This window comes from Loxodonta africana, chromosome 7 (genome assembly GCF_030014295.1).
Source record: "Loxodonta africana isolate mLoxAfr1 chromosome 7, mLoxAfr1.hap2, whole genome shotgun sequence".
In the NCBI taxonomy this organism is placed as follows: Eukaryota; Metazoa; Chordata; class Mammalia; order Proboscidea; family Elephantidae; genus Loxodonta; species Loxodonta africana.
This window is the reverse complement of record NC_087348.1, coordinates 17,910,806-17,930,639: the sequence shown is the minus strand read 5'-3', so window position 1 is coordinate 17,930,639 and position 19,834 is coordinate 17,910,806. Positions and strand designations below refer to the sequence as shown.

Genomic DNA, 19,834 nt, shown 5'->3' with positions numbered 1-19,834 from the left:
AATCCATATGTCAGCTTGGGTTGAGAGCCTCATTTATTTAAACTCATTTGTTCTTTCCTTGTTGTCATCCCATAGCTGAATCACAGAGATCAAGAGTTGTAAATCCATAAATTATGTTTGCATTTTGCCTGAAGATACATAGTGGTAAAGAGTTCTGTGTTTTTTGTTTTCTTTAAATCTGTTCTTGTGTAAGCACAACATTTTACATCTTTTATTCGGATTTGAAATCTTTGGCCAGCCATCAATCCTCTACTAACCACTATCCTTTACCATTTTCCTTTTAATCCTTTCACAGCTTTGCTTTACAAACCTAGATTATGTTTGCCAAACTTGGATATACAGAAACACTTTTAGCATACACTACACTCAACAGCTAATGATAATATTTGTATATATGTACATCTTTTCAATTAATTAAAAGGTATGTAATATTACTTTCATTTTACCTTTAAAGATTCAAAAAGTTATGTGATATTCTACAATTACAGAGCTAGTATGAGGGAGATTCAAGATTCAAGGTGTAAACCCAGGTCTGACCGAATAAAAATCCTATGGTTCAGCACTGTCGGCATTTGTAGATGAGCTGGTAATAATAAGGGTGAGATTATGGAAAAAAAGGTTAAAATAGAGCATGGATTTTGATAATTCAATTAAGACCCTTCTATAACTAAAAAGGAGCCCTGGTGGTGCAGTGGTTAAGAGCTTGGCTGCTAACCAAAAGGTCAGCAGTGATTATCAGTGATTAAGGTAAGCTTTCTGTTTCATGTACAATTTTAGTGAGTAGTGTAATCTATAGGAGCGCTGGTGGTGCAGTAGTTAAGAGCTTGGCTGTTAACCAAAAGGTCAGCAGGTCGAATCCACTGTCCGCTCCTTGGAAACTGTATGGGGCAGTTCTACTCTGTCTTATAGGGTCGCTGTGAGCTGGAATTGACTCAACGGCAATGGGTTTGGTTTGGTTTTTGTAGCTAAAAAGTGTCAGTGTCATTTAACTCTTAATGAAGCATTTTAAAATTTTATCTTCAATTAAAGGCCAACAAGATGAAATTATCACCTACCCAATCACGGCATCGTGTGTCCTCTGCCCGGACCCCTTTCTTTTGCTCATCCTCTTTAGGAAAGCAGCAGGATGTTTCCTAAGTATCATTGAACTACAAACTGATGGAAATTTTGACATTTATATTCCAGCCTTACAGTTTTAGAAAAATGTTTATAACTATTGATTCTGGACTCGAATAACTCATAGTAGATAAAGTTTCCTCACTGCTTTTGCATGGATTATATTAACCAAAACCGAACCCATTAACGTCGAGTTGATTCCGACTCATAGCGACCCTATAGGAGAGAGTAGAACTGCTCCATAGAGTTTCCAAGGAGAGGCTGGTGGATTCAGACTCCCGGCTTTTTAGTTAGCAGCTGAACCCTTAAGCACTGCACCACCAGGGCTCCTATGGATTACACTATTCACTAAAATTGTACATGAAACAGAAAGCTTACCTTAATCACTGATAAAGGTAATTCAGAATTGTGAGTTTGGAATAAGAAATTCAGCCATGGAATAATACATAAATCCTATCAAAGAAGCTCTCTTTCAGGTACTGGTCAAAAGATTCCAAGTTCTCTAAGGCAGGGGAAGATGGAGAAAAGAACATTAAAGTGCAGCTGAGACTCCAGATTGAAGTCCTTCCTGTACCATGCATTTTCTCTGCCCTTGAAGTGGTCCCGTACCTCCTCCTTATCTGTAAGATAAAAATAATAAAAGGATGTTTCCCATATAATTCACAGAATTGTAGTTGTGAAGAGCAAATGAAGAAAGGTCTTTAAAACAATTCATGAAGGTGTTATTATTTTCAAGTTACTCAATATAATCTTTCTTTTCAAGTCTTTTCCCTGGCTGTGGCTGAAGACTTCTGCAAATAATCAGTTTGGGAGAGGCTGGAAAGTATGCTAACAACTATTAGCATTCATTTGAATAAACGATTACCAAAGGGGCTCTGTACACAGGCTGGTCCCTCTAAAATGATATCATGTGCATTCATGTTGATTTTTCAGAGGGTAATACATGGGAACTAAAAGGGAGTTTTAAAGACACACAGCTCTCAGGGGATATTCCCTATGTGGGTGTCTTTAGTTCCTCATTTCACTTATCCAGGGAAGAAGCAGTTATATTGCCCGTGGGAACTAGCTGGATATGGTGAGTATGTACACAAGTTTGTGCATTACTTGACATTGCTTTTTTTTTTCTCACTTTCTAATTGAAGTATAGTTTAAATATGGTAATATCCACAGTTTCTAATGTATAAATGTAAGACTTTGGTCAGATGTCTATGGTCATATAACCATTTCCACAATCACAATACAGCACAGTTTCATCACCTAAACAACTTTCCCCAATCTTCTTTGTGGCCAACCCCTTCTCCCAACCACTCTTCCTGGCAACCACTAAACTGTATTGTCTTCATATAGTTTTACCTTTGCAAGAAAGTCATGTAAATAGGATCTTACAGTATGTAAGCTTTGAGACTAGTTTCTTTTACTTGGCATAACGCATTTGAGACCCATCCATATTGTTACCTGTATCAGTAGTGGAATCTTTTTTATTGTTGTGTTTTATTCCATTATTGGACACGATGTACTGTTTATCCATTCCCCAACTGAGGGGCATTTGTGTTAGTTTCAGTACAAATAAAGGTGCTCTAAACATTCTACTAAAGTTTTCTTTTGGGCAAATACCTAAGAGTTGGATTGCTTGGTCATATGTTTAATAATCATTTGGGTAAATATCTAGGAGTTGGATTGCTTGATCATATGTTTAATTGAAGAGGAACCTGCCAAACTTCTTCTGTAAAGAGGGAGCTAATATATATTCCTCTTAAGATTGTTAAGATTATATGAGAACATATGTGTGTGTGTATAATATCAGCACTTATCAGGTGGCACATAGGATTAAATGTTATATTTAATATTTTATTAATATTAATTTTATTAATATTTAATAACAGCCCTTATAGGCTTGTCAAGAAGATTGTGCAAAAATGTCAAAATTATATATGTATCTATATACATACACACATAGACTGGGAATACCAGAAAAAAAGACAGAAGGCAGAAAGAATATTAGAAGAAATAATAGATGAAAACTTCCCAGATCTGATAAAAGAATCTACACATCCAAGAAGTTCAACAAACTCCTACTAGAAAAACACAAAGAGATTCACACCAAGAGACACTATAATTAAACCGTCAAAAGCCAAAGACAACGGATCTTGAAAGCAGAAAGAGAGAAGCAAATTGCCGTGTACAGAGTATCTTCAGAAATCACTTAGGTCAGAAGTCAGTGCACTGATTGACATATTTAAAGTGTTGGAAAAACAAAAACAAAAACAACCCTGTTAACCATGCTTTTCAAATAAGGCAAAATTACCCTTCAAAAATGAAAAAAAAAAAAGAGAGAGACATTAAGACATTCTCAGATAAACAAAAGCTGAGGAAGTTTGACACTAGTAAGTCTGTCCAATAAGTAATGCCAAAGGGAGTCCTTTAGGCTGAAAGGAAGGATTCTAGATTGTAAAATTAACTATATAGGAAAATATAACAATCACTGTTATTATATCTTTGGTTTGTAATTCCTCTATTTTTCCTTATGATTCAAAATACAAATGCATATGACAATAATTATAAACTCATGTTATTGAGCAGAATGTGTGATCCTTAAGGTTGTGTGTCAGCTTGGGTGGGCCATGATTCTCAGTGGTTTGGCAGTTATGATGTAGTTTGGCAATTGTGTATTGATGCAATCACTTCCATGATGAGATCTGGTATAATGTAATCACCTTCACAATGGAATCTACTGTGAGTAGATCCAAAAAAAAACTGATCCCCAATCAGCTGAAAGGGAATTTCCTTGGGGGTGTGACATGAATCCCACATATGTGGACTTTCTGTCAAAGCTCACTAGCTTTTGTCTGCTCTGGATCCTGCATTCAGCTTATCAGCATCTGACCTCCAGTTCCCGAGACTTGGGCCAGCAGCTTGCTGTCTTACCTGAAGATCTTGAATTTATTACCCTTCACAGCCACGAGCCAGTAGACTGCTGCCTGAGCTGTGGATCTTGGGTTCATCAGCCCCTGCAGCTATGTTGAGTCAGGAGGAGCCCCTAGACTGAGTCTGACGTCTGACCCGTGAACTAGGAACTTGCCAGCTGTCTTAGGCTGGGTTCTCCAGAGGTGCAAAACCAGTAAAGCATATAAATATACATAGAGAGGGATCTATATCAAGGAAACAGCTCACATAACTGTAGAGGCTGGAATGTCTCAAGTCCTTGGATCAGGACAGAGGCTTCTTCTGCTTCACATAGCTGCAAACCCAAGATCACAGGCTGTGAAGATTGACAAATCCCAGGATCAACAGATAAGATGCTAGCTTAAGTCCCAAGAACTGAAGGCCAGATGTATGGGAGGCAGCTACAAGATCCAGAGCAGACAAAAGCCAGAATGTCCACTTATATTTGGATGCAGGCCACATGCACAAGGAAACTCCCTTTCAACTGATTGGCTACTCACGGAAGATTCCATCATGGGACTGATCACAAATAAACACTGAGAATCATGGCCCAAACAAGTTGACATGCAATCTTAACCATCACAGTCCACCGCTTGTCAAGTTGGCACCTGTATGCATGTCCTCAAACCACACGTGATCTCTGAATAAAGACAATTACAAAGTCATAATTGTGCCTAACATGATACAACTAATATGTGTGCAACCAAAAACACTCTAGCCGCATTTGCATCTTATATTTTATAAGTGAAGAAAACAAAAATATTTGGTGCACACGTACAAAGCAGAAATCCTCATAACAATTATAGTCCTGGTTTCTGCGACTGGTCATGTGGCCATAACTGGTATTCAGAACTACCTTCTTCCACCACAGATTCCGTATTCCCTTTGCTTTCAGTAAGCACCTCAACTGATTGTGGTTCTTTGCCTGGTGAGGTGACCCAAACCTTCATTCTTGAAGAGTCTGGGCTGTTAGTAGTCTTGATGGAATTGGGTTGCTGTAGTTTTCTGTTGACTTTTATCACAGGGCATGGTAGTTCTAAGAAACACCCTAAGGAATCTCTTGCATTTCAGACATACTCTTTTTTTTTTTTTTTTTACCTCCATTATGTAATATCAGTTCAATTTCCTCTTGGTAATCAGGATCAATCACACCAGCCAGTATGGTAACTCCCTTCTTTGACCGTTGATCCAGAGGCATAAGGAGCCCAAAGTGACCAGGTGGCATTCTTAACTTCCAGTTCAGTGAAATCAGTGATGTGTCTCCAGGTGGAAGCATTCCTTCCTTTGGAACTAAGACCTCTAGACCTGCAGAGCATAAGGTTGTGAGTGTGTCACTAGGGGTAACAATGAGTGGTGCCACTCCCATTTCTACCCCCTTGATTCCTGGACCCATGAATTTCGGTTATGGGAGAAATAGCATCATATATTGGTTGCTGATTTAGAGCATATACAGCCTCCTGGAGAACATTTCCTCAACCCTTCAGGTATTGCCACCTAGCTGGCAATGTAATTATGTTTTTAGGAGACCATTCCATCATTTTATCAAGCCAGCTGCTTCAGGGTGATGAGGAACATGGTAAGACCAGCAAATTCCATAAGCATAGGCCAACTGCCACACTTCATTTGCTGTGAAGTGAGTCCCTTGATCCAAGGCAATGTTGTGTGGGATACCATAATGGCAGATAAGGCATTCTGGAAGTCCTTGATGGTAGTTTTGGCAGAAGCATTGCATGCAGGGAAGGCAAATCCATATCCAGAGTAAGTGTCTACTCCAATAAGGAAAAAACACAGCCCTTTCCATGACAGAAGAGGTCCAATGTAATCAACTGGCCACCAGGTTGCTGGCCGATCACCTTTAGGGATGGTGCTGTGCTGGGCACTCAGTGTTGGTCCCTGCTGTTGGCAGATTGGACACTCAGGAGTGGCTGTATTCAAGACAGCCTTGGTGAGTGGAAGTCCATGTTGTTAGACCCATGCATAACCTCTATTCCTCCCACCACGACCACTTTGTTCATGAGCTCATTGAGAAATGATGGAAGTAGCTGGTGAAAGAGGATGACTTGTTTCCACAGAATGCTTAATCCTACCCACTTGATTATTAAAATCATCCTCTGCTAATATCACACTTTGGTGAGCATTCACATGAGACACAAATATCTTCACTTCTTCGGCCCATTCAGAGAGGTCTGTCTGCATACCTCTTCCCCATAAATCCTTGTCTCTGATTGTCCAATCATGTTTCTTCCAAGTCTCTTATTATTTGGCCAAATCCTTGGCCAGCACCCGTGAATCAGTATACGATCGCACATCTGACCATTTGTCAGCAAAGTGAATAACCAGGAGAATAGCTCTAAGTTCTGCCCATTGAGAGGATTTCCCTTCAACACTGCCCTTCAGGGAGGTACCAGAAAGGGGCTATAGTGTTACCACTGGTCACTTTCTAGTGGTATCTGAATATCACCCGGAACTACCTGTAAACCAGGCATAAGTTTTCTCTACTTCAGTCGACTGATCATAAGTAGCTCCCCATGAGGCCATAGGTGCAGACTGGGAGATGGAAGGTAATGTGTCAGGAGTGGAGACCATGGGCATTTGGGCCACTTCCTCATGCAACTTACTTATGCCTTCAGGTCCTGCTTGGGCCTGATCTCATATATACTACTTCCATTTAATAATGGAGTGCCACTATGCATGTCCAACTTCACAACTCTGTGGGTCAGACAACACTGAATTCATGGGGGGCAGCTAAGGCCGCATGATGACTTGATGTCCCATGGTTAAGCATTCAGTCTCTACTAAGGCCCAGTAACAAGCCAAAAGCTGTTTCTCAGAAGGAGAGTGGTTATCTAAATAGGGCAGCAGGGCTTTGCTCCAAAATCCTAAGAATCTGCACTGTGATTCACCAGCAGAAGCCTGCCAAAGACTCCAGACAACATCTGTATCAGTCCCTGACACTTCTAGCACTGTTGGATCAGCCAGATAATATGGCCCAAGTGGCACAGCAGCTTGTACAGCAGCCTGAACCTGTTGAAGAACTGTCTCTTGTTCTTGGCCCCACTCAAAAGTAACAGCTTTTCAAGCCACTTGATAAATAGGCCAGAGTAACATACTCAAATGAGGGATATGTTGCCTCCAAAATCCAAATAGGCGCACTAGGCTTGTGCCTACTTTTTAGTTGTGGGGGCAGCCAGATGCAATAACTTATCCTTCACTTTAGAAGGAATATCTGGACATGCCCCACATCACTGGACTGCTAGAAATTTCACTGAGGTGAAAGTGCCTGAATTTTTGTGGGATTAATTTCCAAACCTCTAGCATGCAAATGTTTTACCCATAAGTCCAGAGTCATTGACACTTCTTCCTTACTAGGTCCAACCAGTGTAATGGGCCAGTGTGATGTCTTGTGGAAGGGAAAGGTGGTCAAGTTCCCTGTGGACTAAATTATGACATAGGGTTGGAAAGTAGATGTAGACCTGAGGTAAGTAAATGAAGTCTATTCCTGGCCTTGCCAGCTGAAGGCAAACTGCTTCTGAAGGTCTTTCGAAACAGGCATGGAGAAAAACGCATTAGCCAGATCAATTGCTGCATACCAAGTACCAGGAGATATATTAATTTTCTCAAGCAATGAAACTACATCTGGAACAGTAGCTGCAATTGTACTACTACAAAATCTACTGTCAATCTCCAGGATCTGCCTCTTTTTTGCACAGGCCAAATAGGTGAGTTGAATGCAGATGTGGTAGGAATAACCACCCCTGCATCTTTCCAGTCCTTGATGGTGGCGGTAAACTCTGCAGTTCCTCCAGGAATGCAGTATTGCTTTTGGTTTACTATTTTCCACTCACAAGTATTGCTTTTGGCTTTCACTTTGCTTTTCCTACTATAATAGCCCTTAATCCATTTGTCAGGAATCCAATGCGGGGGTTCTGCAAGTTGCTGAGCATATCTACTCCAGTTATGGATTCTGGAACTGGAGAAATCACTATGGGATGGGTTCGGGGACCCACTGGACCTACTGTGAGATGGACACAAGCCCAGACTCCATTAATAACCTGACCTCTATATGCCCTCACTCTGACTGGTGGGTCAGAGTGACATTTCCTGTCTCCTGGAATTAGTGTTAGTTCAGAGCCAATACCCAGTAATCCCTGAAAAGTCTGATTATTTCCTTTTCCCCAATGAACAGTCACTCTCGTAAAAGGCCATAGATCCCTTTGGGGAAGGCTGGGAGAAAGATTAGCAGTATAAATTTTTGGCAGTGTATTGGAATCCTTCTTCAAGGGGATCCAGCCTCCCCTTCATTTAAGGAGCTGTGGGTTTTTAAACTCTCTCAAGTCTGGGAATTGACTCAGGGACTCTGACTCTCTATTCTGGTGATTTGTGTGAGACTGCTGTTCACATGACCTACAATTCATCTATTTGTACAGATCAAGTAAATATTTGGTAGATTTCCTATCTATTTCACTCCTAGGGACACCATGACTAAGTAGCCAATGCCATAAGTCCATAGGAGTCAGACTGTTCTGATTACTGCTTTCACTCTGCTGTCCATTACGGTAAACCCTCCCGCCTTGTCTTTGTTGATCGAATGCCACCACTAGGCACCACAGGTTCCAATCAGCCTCACTGTAGTTAGGTGTCTTAATTTAGTTAGGGTGGCTCCCACTCTCAAATCTGATTTATATAACATGGCAATCACAGCAGATTGCATTATTGGGATGATCACATATAAATACTGAGAATCATGGCCCAGCCAAGTTTATACACCACCTTAACCATCACAATCTCACCCTGGCATTACTGGCACAAATCAAAGAAACAGAAAGTAAGAAATTTTGGAGAGGCTGTGAAAGATTGGAACTCTTATGCACTGCTGGTGGGAATACAAAATGTTGCAACAGTTTTGGAAAACAATATGGCACTTACTTAGAAAGCTAGAAATAGAAATACCATTTGATCCAGCAATTCCACTCTTAGGAATATATCCCAGAAAAATAAGAGCCGTCACACAGAAAGACACATGCACACCTGTATTTATTGCAGCATTGTTCACAATAGCAAAAAGATGGAAACAACCTAGGTGCCCATCAACAGATGAATGGATAAAAAAACTATGGTACATACACACAATGGAGTACTACGCAATGATAAAGAACAGTGATGAATCTGTAAAGCATCTCACAACCTGGATGAATCTGGAGGGCATTATCCTGAGTGAAATAAGTCAATCACAAAAGGACAAATATTGTATGAGACCACTACTATAAAAATTCATGAAAAGGTTTATACACAAAAAGAAACTATCTTTTATGATTACAAGGGAGGGTAGGGGTGTGGATGGAAAAACACTAAATAGACAATAGATAAGTGGTAACTTGGTGAAGGGTGAGACAGTACACAATACTGGGGAAACCATCACAACTTGTACAAGACAAGGTCATGGAAGCTTCCATAGACACATCCAAACTCCCTAAGGGACCAAATTACTGGGCTGATGACTGTGGGGCTGTGGTCTTGGGGAATGGCTAACTCAATTGACATAACAGTTTGTAAAGAAAATGTTCTACATTCTACTTTGGTGAGTAACGTTTGGGGTCTTAAAAGCCTGTGAGAAGCCATCTAAAATACTCCACTGGTCTCACCCCTTCACAAGCAAGGGAGAATGAAGAAAAATAAAGATACAAGGGAAAGATTAGTCCAAAGGACTAATGGACCACAACTACCACAGCCTCCACCAGACTGAGTCCAGTATAACTAGATGGTGCCCAGCTACCACAACTGACTGCTCGACAGGGATCACAATAGAGGGTCCTGGACAGAGCTGGAGAAAAATGTAGGACAAAATTCTAACTCACACACACACACACAAAAAAGAACAGACTTACTGGCCTGACAGAGATTTGAAAAACCCTAATAGTATGGCCCCTGAACACCCTTTTAGCTCAGCAATGAAGTCACTCCTGAGATTTACCCTTCATCCAAAGATTAGACAGTCCCATAAAACAAAATGAGACCAACTCAGGGCCAAGGACTAGAAGACAGGAAGGGACAGGGAAGCTGGTAATAGGGAATCCAAGGTTGAGAGGCGAGAGTGTTGACATATGGTGGGGTTGTTAACTAATGTCATAGAACAGTATGTGTACGTTTAATGAGAAGCTAGCTTGTACTGTAAATCTTCATTTAAAGTGATTTTTTTTTTTTTAAAAAAAAAAACCCACAGTACGATTTTTTAATTTTGAACTTTTGGGAATTTTCTGACTAGAGAAACAAATAAGTTTGGACATGAGTTTTTATTCTGATTGCTCAATTGGTTATTTTAACTTCTTTTGTTAAAAACTAATGACATTCTGTTTACCTAATGTTAGAAATTCTCATTATTGCATGTAAGTGTGCACATGTATGTGTCATTGCATTTTCTTCTATTCATGGAATTTTGTGTGCCCTGTTGGGCATATATTCTTGCACTGGCGTATGGTAGGGAACATGTGGCAAATCAAATGTCATTAAAATGGTTTTTGAAAAGCAAAACTTCAGTATTTTTAAGTTCTCTCTGAGCCAATCTTGTTCATTTATTACATTTCTCGACATAATTTTTTCTTTTTTCTAGACAACAGAGTTTTGAGGAGGTAAGTGTATCACCTTAGAAATTAAGGACATTTCTAACTCAAAAAGAAAGACCAGTCTTGCTGGCCTAACAGAGACTGGAGAAACCCCGAGAGTATGGCCTCTGGGCACCATTTCAGCTCAGTAATGAAGTCACTCCTGAGATTCATTCTTGAGGCAAAGATTGGACAAGCCCATAAAACAAAATGAGACTAAAGGGGCACATCAGCCGAGGGGCAAGGACTAGAAAGTGGGAGGGAACCAGAAAGCTGGTAATAGGGAACCCAAGGTTGAGAAGGAGAGGGTTGACATGTCCTGGGGTTGTTCACCAATGTTGTAAAACAATATCTGTACTATTTAATGAGAAACTAGTTTGTTCAGTAAACCTTCATCTAAAATACAAAAATAAAAAGAAATTAACTGCATTAAAGGCCCAGAAGTGTGAGCCATTGCACAGACAATACCTGAGGGGAATAAAGTAGGTTGTTGTGGATTCTACCATATTAAAAAGTTAAGCCTACAGACAATTTTGCCTTCTCAACAACCTTTTCGAATGCACTCTTGACATCTTTGTTTCTCAGGCTGTAGACCAGAGGGTTCAACATGGGGATGATCATAGTATAGAACACTGATGCCATTTTGTCTGTGTCCATGGAATGACTGGAGCTGGGCTGCATGTACATGAAGATGCTTGCCCCATAGAAGGTGGAAACTGCAACAAAGTGAGATGCACAGGTTGATAAAGCCTTCCAGCACCCCTCAGCTGAGTGCATCTTTAGGATGGTGATAAATATAAACAGGTAGGATAACAAGATAGTCAGAAGAGCAGAAAAGATATTGAAACTCACCACGAAAACAAGAACCATCTCACTGACATGCCTATCAGAGCAAGAGAGAACCAAGACTGCTGGAAGATCACAGAAAAAGTGATGGACCACATTGAACATACAGAAGGACAGACGGAATGTATCCCCAGTGTGAATGGAACCATTCAGGAAACCACCAACATAGGAACCTATAGCCAGTCGGGCACACAGGCCTGTTGTCATGGTGGTGGTATAATATAGGGGTTTACACACTGCTGCGTAGCGGTCATAGGCCATTGAGGCCAGTAGGAAATTTTCCGCAGTAGTAAATACTACAAAAAAGAACATCTGAGTAGCACATGCATTGTAGGAGATAACATTGTCTCCTGTAAGGAACCCAGCCAACACTGTGGGAGTGACAGCTGAGGAGTAACAAAGGTCCACCAGAGACAAGTTACTGAGGAAAAAATACATGGGAGTGTGGAGATGAGAGTCCAACAAAATCAATGCGATCATCCCCAGGTTCCCAAGCACATTGATGAGGTAAATGAGAGTGAACATTATAAAGAGGGGGAACTGAAGCTCTGGGGCATTTGTTAGTCCTAGCAGGATGAACTGAGTCACTTCTGTTTTGTTCTCCATTGACATTATTTGGGACTCAAGAGATACCCTGTGTCAACAAGGAATAAAAGAACAGAGTGTTAAAAAGAAAAGACATTGCAGTGAAATTAATTGTGTAAGTACCATGTGCATTACTTCATTATAGCGATAATTTGTATGTCAAGAGTCTCTATACATTAAGCATTGGCTTGACAATAAAATACAGTGCACAGATTATGTACACAGTTACTGACTGTTAAAGGTGAGAGATCTTGGAATATCTCCTTCACATTTAAATTTTATTAATTCTTACTCTGAATTGTACAAAATGTAATAACTAAGCCAAGATGACATGTCTGGAATGACATGGACTTCCAATTCAGTTTTCCCAAGACTAATGAAAACTTTTGTATCTCTCACATGCCCACAGTGCTCTAAACAATTTATATGCATATTCATGTATTCCTTTCAATAACCCTATGAGATCGATTAGTTATTATCCACACTTATGAGACACAAAAGTTGAATAATTTGTTCAAGTTTACAGAAATATTAAGTGGCAAAGCCATACTAAGGATCCAGGCACGTGTATTCTCAATGATCTTAACTGAAATTAAATCACAGTGAATTTAAGTCAATTTAAAATTACTCATTGCCTCTCTTGGTCCAAAGTCTATGTTTGGGATAACACAGTGAAGCAACCGAGAGATATATAGATAGTATACATGGTGGTACAACTTCAGCAGTAAGGACATGTACAATCAGCATAGACAATTCTGAAGGGAAGACGTGGCGTTCAGAATAAAGGTTCAGTACAACGGCAAGGTACGTATGTGTTCTATATCAGCTCTATCGTTTACTACCTAACGGTCAGTGGTCCTAACCTAAATTCTTAAAGCCCCTTTTCCTCCAACTGTAAAATAAAGATGGTAGTGAGACTTATTTCAAGATATTATAGTGAGAATTAAATGAGATAATGCGTAAAAGACAATGAGTAAAATTGGGTGTTCAGCATAGACTGATTAGTGGTGTTGTTAGGTGCTATGGAATCGTCTCTGTGTAACAGAATTAAATGTTACCTGGTCCTGCACTATCCTCACAATAGTAGTTATGTTTGAGCCCCTTGTTGCAGCTACTGTGTCAATACATCTCACTGAGGGTCTCCCTCTGTTTTGAACTCTATACTTTACCAGACATAAGTCTTTTTCTAGCGATTGTTCCCTCTTCATGGCACGTTCAAAGTAAATGAGCCGAAGCCTGTTTATCCCTGCTCCTAGGCAGCATTCTGGCTGTACTTCCTCCAAGACAGATTTGTTCATTCTTCTGGCAGTCCATGGTATATTCACTATTCTTCACCAATAGCATAATTCAAATGTGTCAATTTTTTGGTCTTCCGTTTCCGTTGTCCACATTCCACATGCAATATGATATGATTGAAAATACCAAGGCTTGGGTCAGGTGCACCTTAGTCATCAAAGTGACATCTTGCTTTTTAATACTTTAAAGGGATCTTTTGCAGGGATTTGCTGAATGTAATACTTCTTAGTGTTAGGTATAACTTTAGGCATAATATAGGGTGTAACAATTGCCATTATGTTAGTCTTGCAAAAGGTAGGTGGTGACATACAAAGTTCTGAAATGTGTGTGAGTTTTTAACATCTGGTAGCCTCACTTGTCTACTTGCCTTTCATCACGCGCTGGGTCCACTCATGTTCTAGCCCTCTAGTGTTTCTCATTGCCCTCCAGCCCATATGCTGGTTGTGCCAGTATTTCTGTGTGTGCTGATCTTTTATTTAATTTGTATTAATTGAGCTTAAATAATTCTTTTAGTTGCAATCTATATTTTAGCACAGAATGAAAGAGCCTCATTTTTTAAAACTCATTCTTTCTCTTATTGCTGTCATTCCGTAGCTGAATCACAGAGATCAAATGCTCCATGTTTTCAAATATTTTCTTTGAATCTCTTCTTGTGCAGGTATAATATTTTACATTTTTATTTGAATTTAGAGTCTTATGTAGGACGCCCATCTTCTGCTAACCACTACTCTGTACCATCTTCCTCCTAATCCTTTCAGAGCTTTACTTTAGAAGCCTGGCTTATAAAGGTCTTACGTTTGAAAATCGTTAACACATAACCACTTTAAGCATACATTATGTTCAACAACCAATGGTAATATATGTATATAGACACATATCTTTTCAATTAATCCTCAGAATAACTTTGAAAGTTGTGCAGTGTTATTACTCCCATTTTACTATTGAGAATTCAAGAAGTTATGCTCTATTCTACAATTACATAGCTACCCAGAAACCCAGTGCCATTGATAGCGACCCTATAGGACAGAGTAGAACTGCCCCATAGATACATACCCAAAAACAATAACCCTTATCAATTACAAGATGCAAAGTTTAAACCCAGTTTTGCCCCCCCTAAAAAAAGCCTGCGCTGTATAGCCACCACACTGTCAATGTTTGTAGGTATAATAGTAATAATAAGGCTGAGATTATGGAATGAAGGTTAAAATGGAGTATGGATCTTGCCATTCAATTAGGACCCTTCTATTGCTTAAACAAGTATCATTTCGCTGTTTTTTTTTTTTTAGCATTCAATTAGAGATGTTTACCTTTAATTAGAGGCCAACAGACAGTGAACACGATGAAATTTCCATCTACTCAGAGTATCGTTTATCCCTTTTTTTTGCTCATCTTCTTTTGGAAAGCGTGATATTTCATAAGTACCACTTAATTCCCTTCTGATTGGAGTTTTGACATTTATACCTCAGCCTCACCTCACTGTTTTAGAAAAGTATTTAAAACTTCTTATTCTGGGATGAAATTACTCATATTATATATAACTTCCCTTCTGCTTTTGCATGAATTTCACTACTCACTAAAATTTCATGAAATGAAAAAGCTAACCTTGATCACTGTTAAAGAGAGAACAGCAACTCTGAATTGTGAGTTTGAAATCAGAAATTCTGGCGTGGGATAACTCATTGATACTATTAGACAAGGTCTATCTCTCAGGTACCGGTCGAAAGTTTCCAAGATCTTTAAGGCAGTAAAAAATGGAGTAAAGAACATTAATATGCAGTCGGGAAACCTGAGTTGAAGTCTTGCATACACCAGCGTTCTTTCTCTTCCCTTGGAGGGGTCACTTACCTTTTCCTTATTTGTAAGACAAACATAATAAAAGGCGTCTCTACACAGTTCACAGAATTATGATTGTAAAGAGCAAATACATGTGTCTGAGTAGGTTAAACCATATGAACACCCTCCATTTGTCTCTTCTCTTGTCATGGGTGACTGAAGAGGCAGCAGGCTCCAGCAGGTGCAGCTACTTATGTGGAAGCCTTCGATAGCCTGTAACTTTGAGTAACTATGTGCAACAGGAGGCCTTCCCTCCCTAGACAATCTGGGTGATGTACATGTAGTAGGATATGTGAAAACAAATCTGCAATAAGTGAACAACAGTCTCCAAAGATACCAGATCCTAATCCTTGGAACCTGTAAATGTTACCTTATGTGAAAAAGACTTTGCTGATCTAGTTAAAGATGTAGAAATGAATGTGATCACCCTTGATAATATAAGGCAACTCATGAAGGAGATATTATTTTCAAGTCATTCAACTTAACTTTTCTTTTGAGGTGTTTCCCTGAACGCTCACTGCAAATACTCAGTTTGGAAGTAGTTTGCAAGTCAGCTAACAACTGTTAACATTAGCCTGAATAAATGATTACCAAAGGGGTTCTGTACACAGTCTATCCCTCCAGTTGATGTCACATGGAGTGATGTTGTGACTTCAGAGGCTAATGCGTGGAAACCAGGAGGGAGTTAAAAAGACACAGAGCTCTCAGGGGATGCCTTCCATGAGGGCATCTACAGTTCACCTCAGTTAACTACAGAAGAAGCAATTATATTGTCCATGGGAACCTAGGTGGATATATTCAGTGCAGTGTGTACACATCTTTGTGATTACGTGTTCTCATTTCTTCTTTTTTTATCCCACTTTCTAATTATGTGTAATTTATATACAGCAATATCCCCAGCTTTTGGTGTATAATTCTAAAACTTGGTCTAATGTCAGTGGTCATCTAGCCACTACTACAATCACAATATAAAACAGATTAATCGACTAAACAAATTCCCGAGTTCCTTCTCCCACCCACTGCTCCTGGCAACCACTAAACTGTACTGTCTTCATAAAATTTTGCCAAGAATATCATATAAATGAAATGTTAATATTTGTAGTCTTGTTTCACATAGCATAATGCATTTGAAATCCATCCATTTTGCTACCTGAATCAGTACTGGATTTTTTTTTTTTATTGATTTGTATTTCTTTATTGGATACCACACACTATTAAGTGTTTTGTCCAAAAGTAGGTTTTTATTTTCACATTTCATCTGAATAAATACCTAGGAGATGGATTGCTTGGTAATGTTGTTAGTATAGTTTAATTTATAAGGAACGGACAAAGTGTTTTCTGAAGTGACTCTATCATTTGTATTCACACCAAAAATGCGTTTAAATTGTTTCACATCTTGTCAGCACTTGTTACAGAAAGGGTTTTTTAAATTGAATTTTATTTTTATTTCATTTTGTATTTTGCTCTTTCTCAAAGAATTCTTAATAAGTCTTCTTATGAAAATCATTTTTTTAAACATACATTTGCCTTAATACTACAGATCAGGCCTGAGGATTTTTTTCCAACAAATAAGATAGACTAGCTCCTTTTTCAGTCCCTGGAGACAGACATCATGCTTGGCAAAGTACAGGGTCAGCGGAAAAGAGGAAGACCCTCAACGAGATGGATTGACACAGTGGCTGCAATCATGAGCTCAAGCATAACAACGATTGTGAGGATGGCGCAGGACCGGGCAGTGTTTTGTTCTGTTGTGCATGGGGTCGTTATGAGTGAGAGTCGACTTCACGGCACCTAACAACAACAACAACAACAGCTCCTTCTTCTGTACAGTCTCCTCTCCCCACACACTCCGGATCAAACTCACTGCACCTTATTTAGTGCAGGCAAGCGTAATGGTTAAAACTTTGTTCTGTATAGTCAGGTGGATTGGCCTCAGATCCAGGGAAGTGATTTAATCTCTTCAACCTTCAGCTTCTTATCAGTAAAGAGGGAAATGATAATATAACATATACTTCATAAGATTTTTCAAGAAGATCATATGAGATTATATGTATGTTGTTGTTGTTTTGTGTCATTGAAATCAACTCATCCCAGTGCCATCGACTCGATTCCGACTCATAGTGGCCCTATAGGACAGATAGGACAGAGTAGAACTACCCCATAGAGTTTCCAAGGAGCGCCTGGAGGATTCGAACTGCGGACTCTTTGGTTAGCAGCTGTAGCACTTAACCACTACGCCACCAGGGTTTCAACTCATAGTGATCCTATATGACATAGTAGAACTAACCCATAGGGTTTCCTAGGATGTAATCTTTATGGGAGAAGATTGCCAGATCTTTTCTCCCATAGAAATGCTGAGTGGGTTCGAAGCTTCAATGTTTTGGTTAATGAGTGTTTAACCACTGTGCAACCCAGGTTCGTTGAGATTATACATAATGAGATTATATATAATGAGATTGTACATATGTAAAATAAGATTATATTATGAGATTTTGTATATACAATTCCTGTATATATAAATACATATATTTATATATAATATGTAAAATACCAAGTCATGGTATTTTCAACTGCCACATGCTCTTGTGAAAGCTGGACAATCAATAAGAAATACTGAAGAAGAACTGATGCGTTTGAATTATGGTGTTGGCAAAGAGTATTTAATATACCATGGACAGCCATTAGAACAAACAACTGTCTTGGACAAGGTACATCCAGAATGCTCCTTAGAAGGGAGAATGGTGAAACTTTGTTTCATGTACTTTGGACATATTATAAAGAGGGATCAGTCTCTGGAGAAGGACATCATGCTTGGTAAAATCGAGGGTCAGCAAAAAAGAAAAAACCCTCAATGAGATGGATTTAGATAGTGGCTGCAACAAGGGACTCAAACATAGCAACAATTGTGAGGATGGTGGAGGACCAGGCAGTGATTCATTTTGTTGTGCACAGGGTCGTTATGAGTTGAAAATGACTCTACAGTGCTTAACAATAACAACAACGCAATATGTATATCTATCTATTTAGCTATATAATAATATATATGTGAAAACTAGCATGTATCTGCTCATACAACATTAAATATTATTATTTTATTATTTATAAATGTTGATGTAGCATAGGTCACACAGATAGTAGGACTCAAACAGCCCAACTGCTTCCCCATACGTGCCTGCCACTTTGCAGCTAGGAAAAGACGCATACTTGTTCCAAACATTGAACTGTGAGCAGAATTAACGGTTGGGTTAGTTGCTGTGTGTGTGCTCTGCTACTTACCAGTTGGTCAGGGGACAGGTACCTGTGTGGTTGCTTACTGGGTGTGATATGGGCACTCACAATTATAGTCCTGGGTATGCAGGACTCCATGGGTGTGTTTGGAGCAGTCCCAGGTGTCCAGTTGCAGTTGGGGGCAACGTGGGGTAAAGTAAGATGCTTTCAGCTGTCCCCAGACGCCCAGGTGGAGGGAATGCCCCTGTCAACTAGACTGCATAGTGGTGGGGAGGGTAGCACTCAGTGCTTTTGGCTGGAGGAATTGGGGGCTGCCGCTAATTCTCAGGCCCCTGTCATTGGTGGCTAGATGGAGTGGGTGGCACTTCCAGCCCTCAAGCCCCTGTTGTGGATGTGTGAGGCCCCTTCTTAGGGGAAGGCGTGGTGTAGAATGCCACAAATCTGTAGCTCCAGCTTGACTGTTGCAGGTGAAAATGGGCTTCAGGCTGCCTGGAATGGTGTTGGAGTGGGGAGGGAATGGATAAGGAAAAGGGAGTGCCCCTCAGATGTTGAGGTCTGGTAGGGGAAGGGTTATGGTGAGCTCAAGGTGGTTTGGGAGCTTGCACTCAACTTTTGCAGGTCTGGTGTCACTTCTGCTTAGTTCTGGAGGTGCGCGGAGATTCACCGGATGAGGTATATTTCAGCTTGGGATGCTGTTGCTTGTCTCAACCTGTGTGTGCTGCACAGATTAAGCTAGTGCAATGCTGATGATCCTGGAATCCATGATTCCCCACTTCCACTGGTTTTGAATTGTCTCTCTTTCCACCTGTTGCTAAGCCCAATTCTTCAGCTTTGTCTTTGATGCCTACGGTTTCTGGGTTGTCATATATATCCAATTCATTTTTGTGTGTATATGTGTGTCTTTGTAGTAAGAGGAAAGATGTAGCATGTGACTATTCTGCCATCTTGGCCCTGTCTTTCTCCTTTACATTCTCTTAGAAGTAATAATTAGATGTCAGGCTGCTGTAAACAAAAGGACTTGGGAATGTGAAAAGGACACAAGAGCCAAACTGAAAGTGTTGCCAATGTCCAAAAATGGAAGAATTCAAGAAATGAAATAAATAACACAGTATTGAGTTATAAACAAGAAAATAAAACAAAAACACATGAGTTCATACTGATATAAATAAATAAGAGACAAATCTCTCTTCCAGTGTGTTAAATAATTTATTTATATCCCAACATCCAATCCCCAGGAGGTATAGTGTAGTCCTTAGTCACCTTGGGTGTGAGCTACATTATGACTTATTTTCAAAGAATAGAATATAGAAAGGGAGAAAATACAGTAATATTATAGTAGAGGACCTGGCAAAAATACCTTGGCCAGATGATTAGGGTTTACATTCTCT

The 19,834-nt window shown here is 39.7% G+C and overlaps 1 protein-coding gene across 1 annotated transcript; it reads right to left on the bottom strand.

Annotated features, from left to right (window-relative positions):
* Positions 1-11,032: 11,032 nt before the first annotated feature.
* Positions 11,033-12,392, bottom strand: LOC100664317 (olfactory receptor 5B3-like). The gene has a single exon (XM_003421410.3). It carries the CDS (start codon positions 12,114-12,116, stop codon positions 11,166-11,168), a length of 951 nt encoding a protein of 316 aa, XP_003421458.3. The 5' UTR covers positions 12,117-12,392; the 3' UTR covers positions 11,033-11,165.
* Between the last annotated feature and the right edge of the window lie 7,442 nt (positions 12,393-19,834).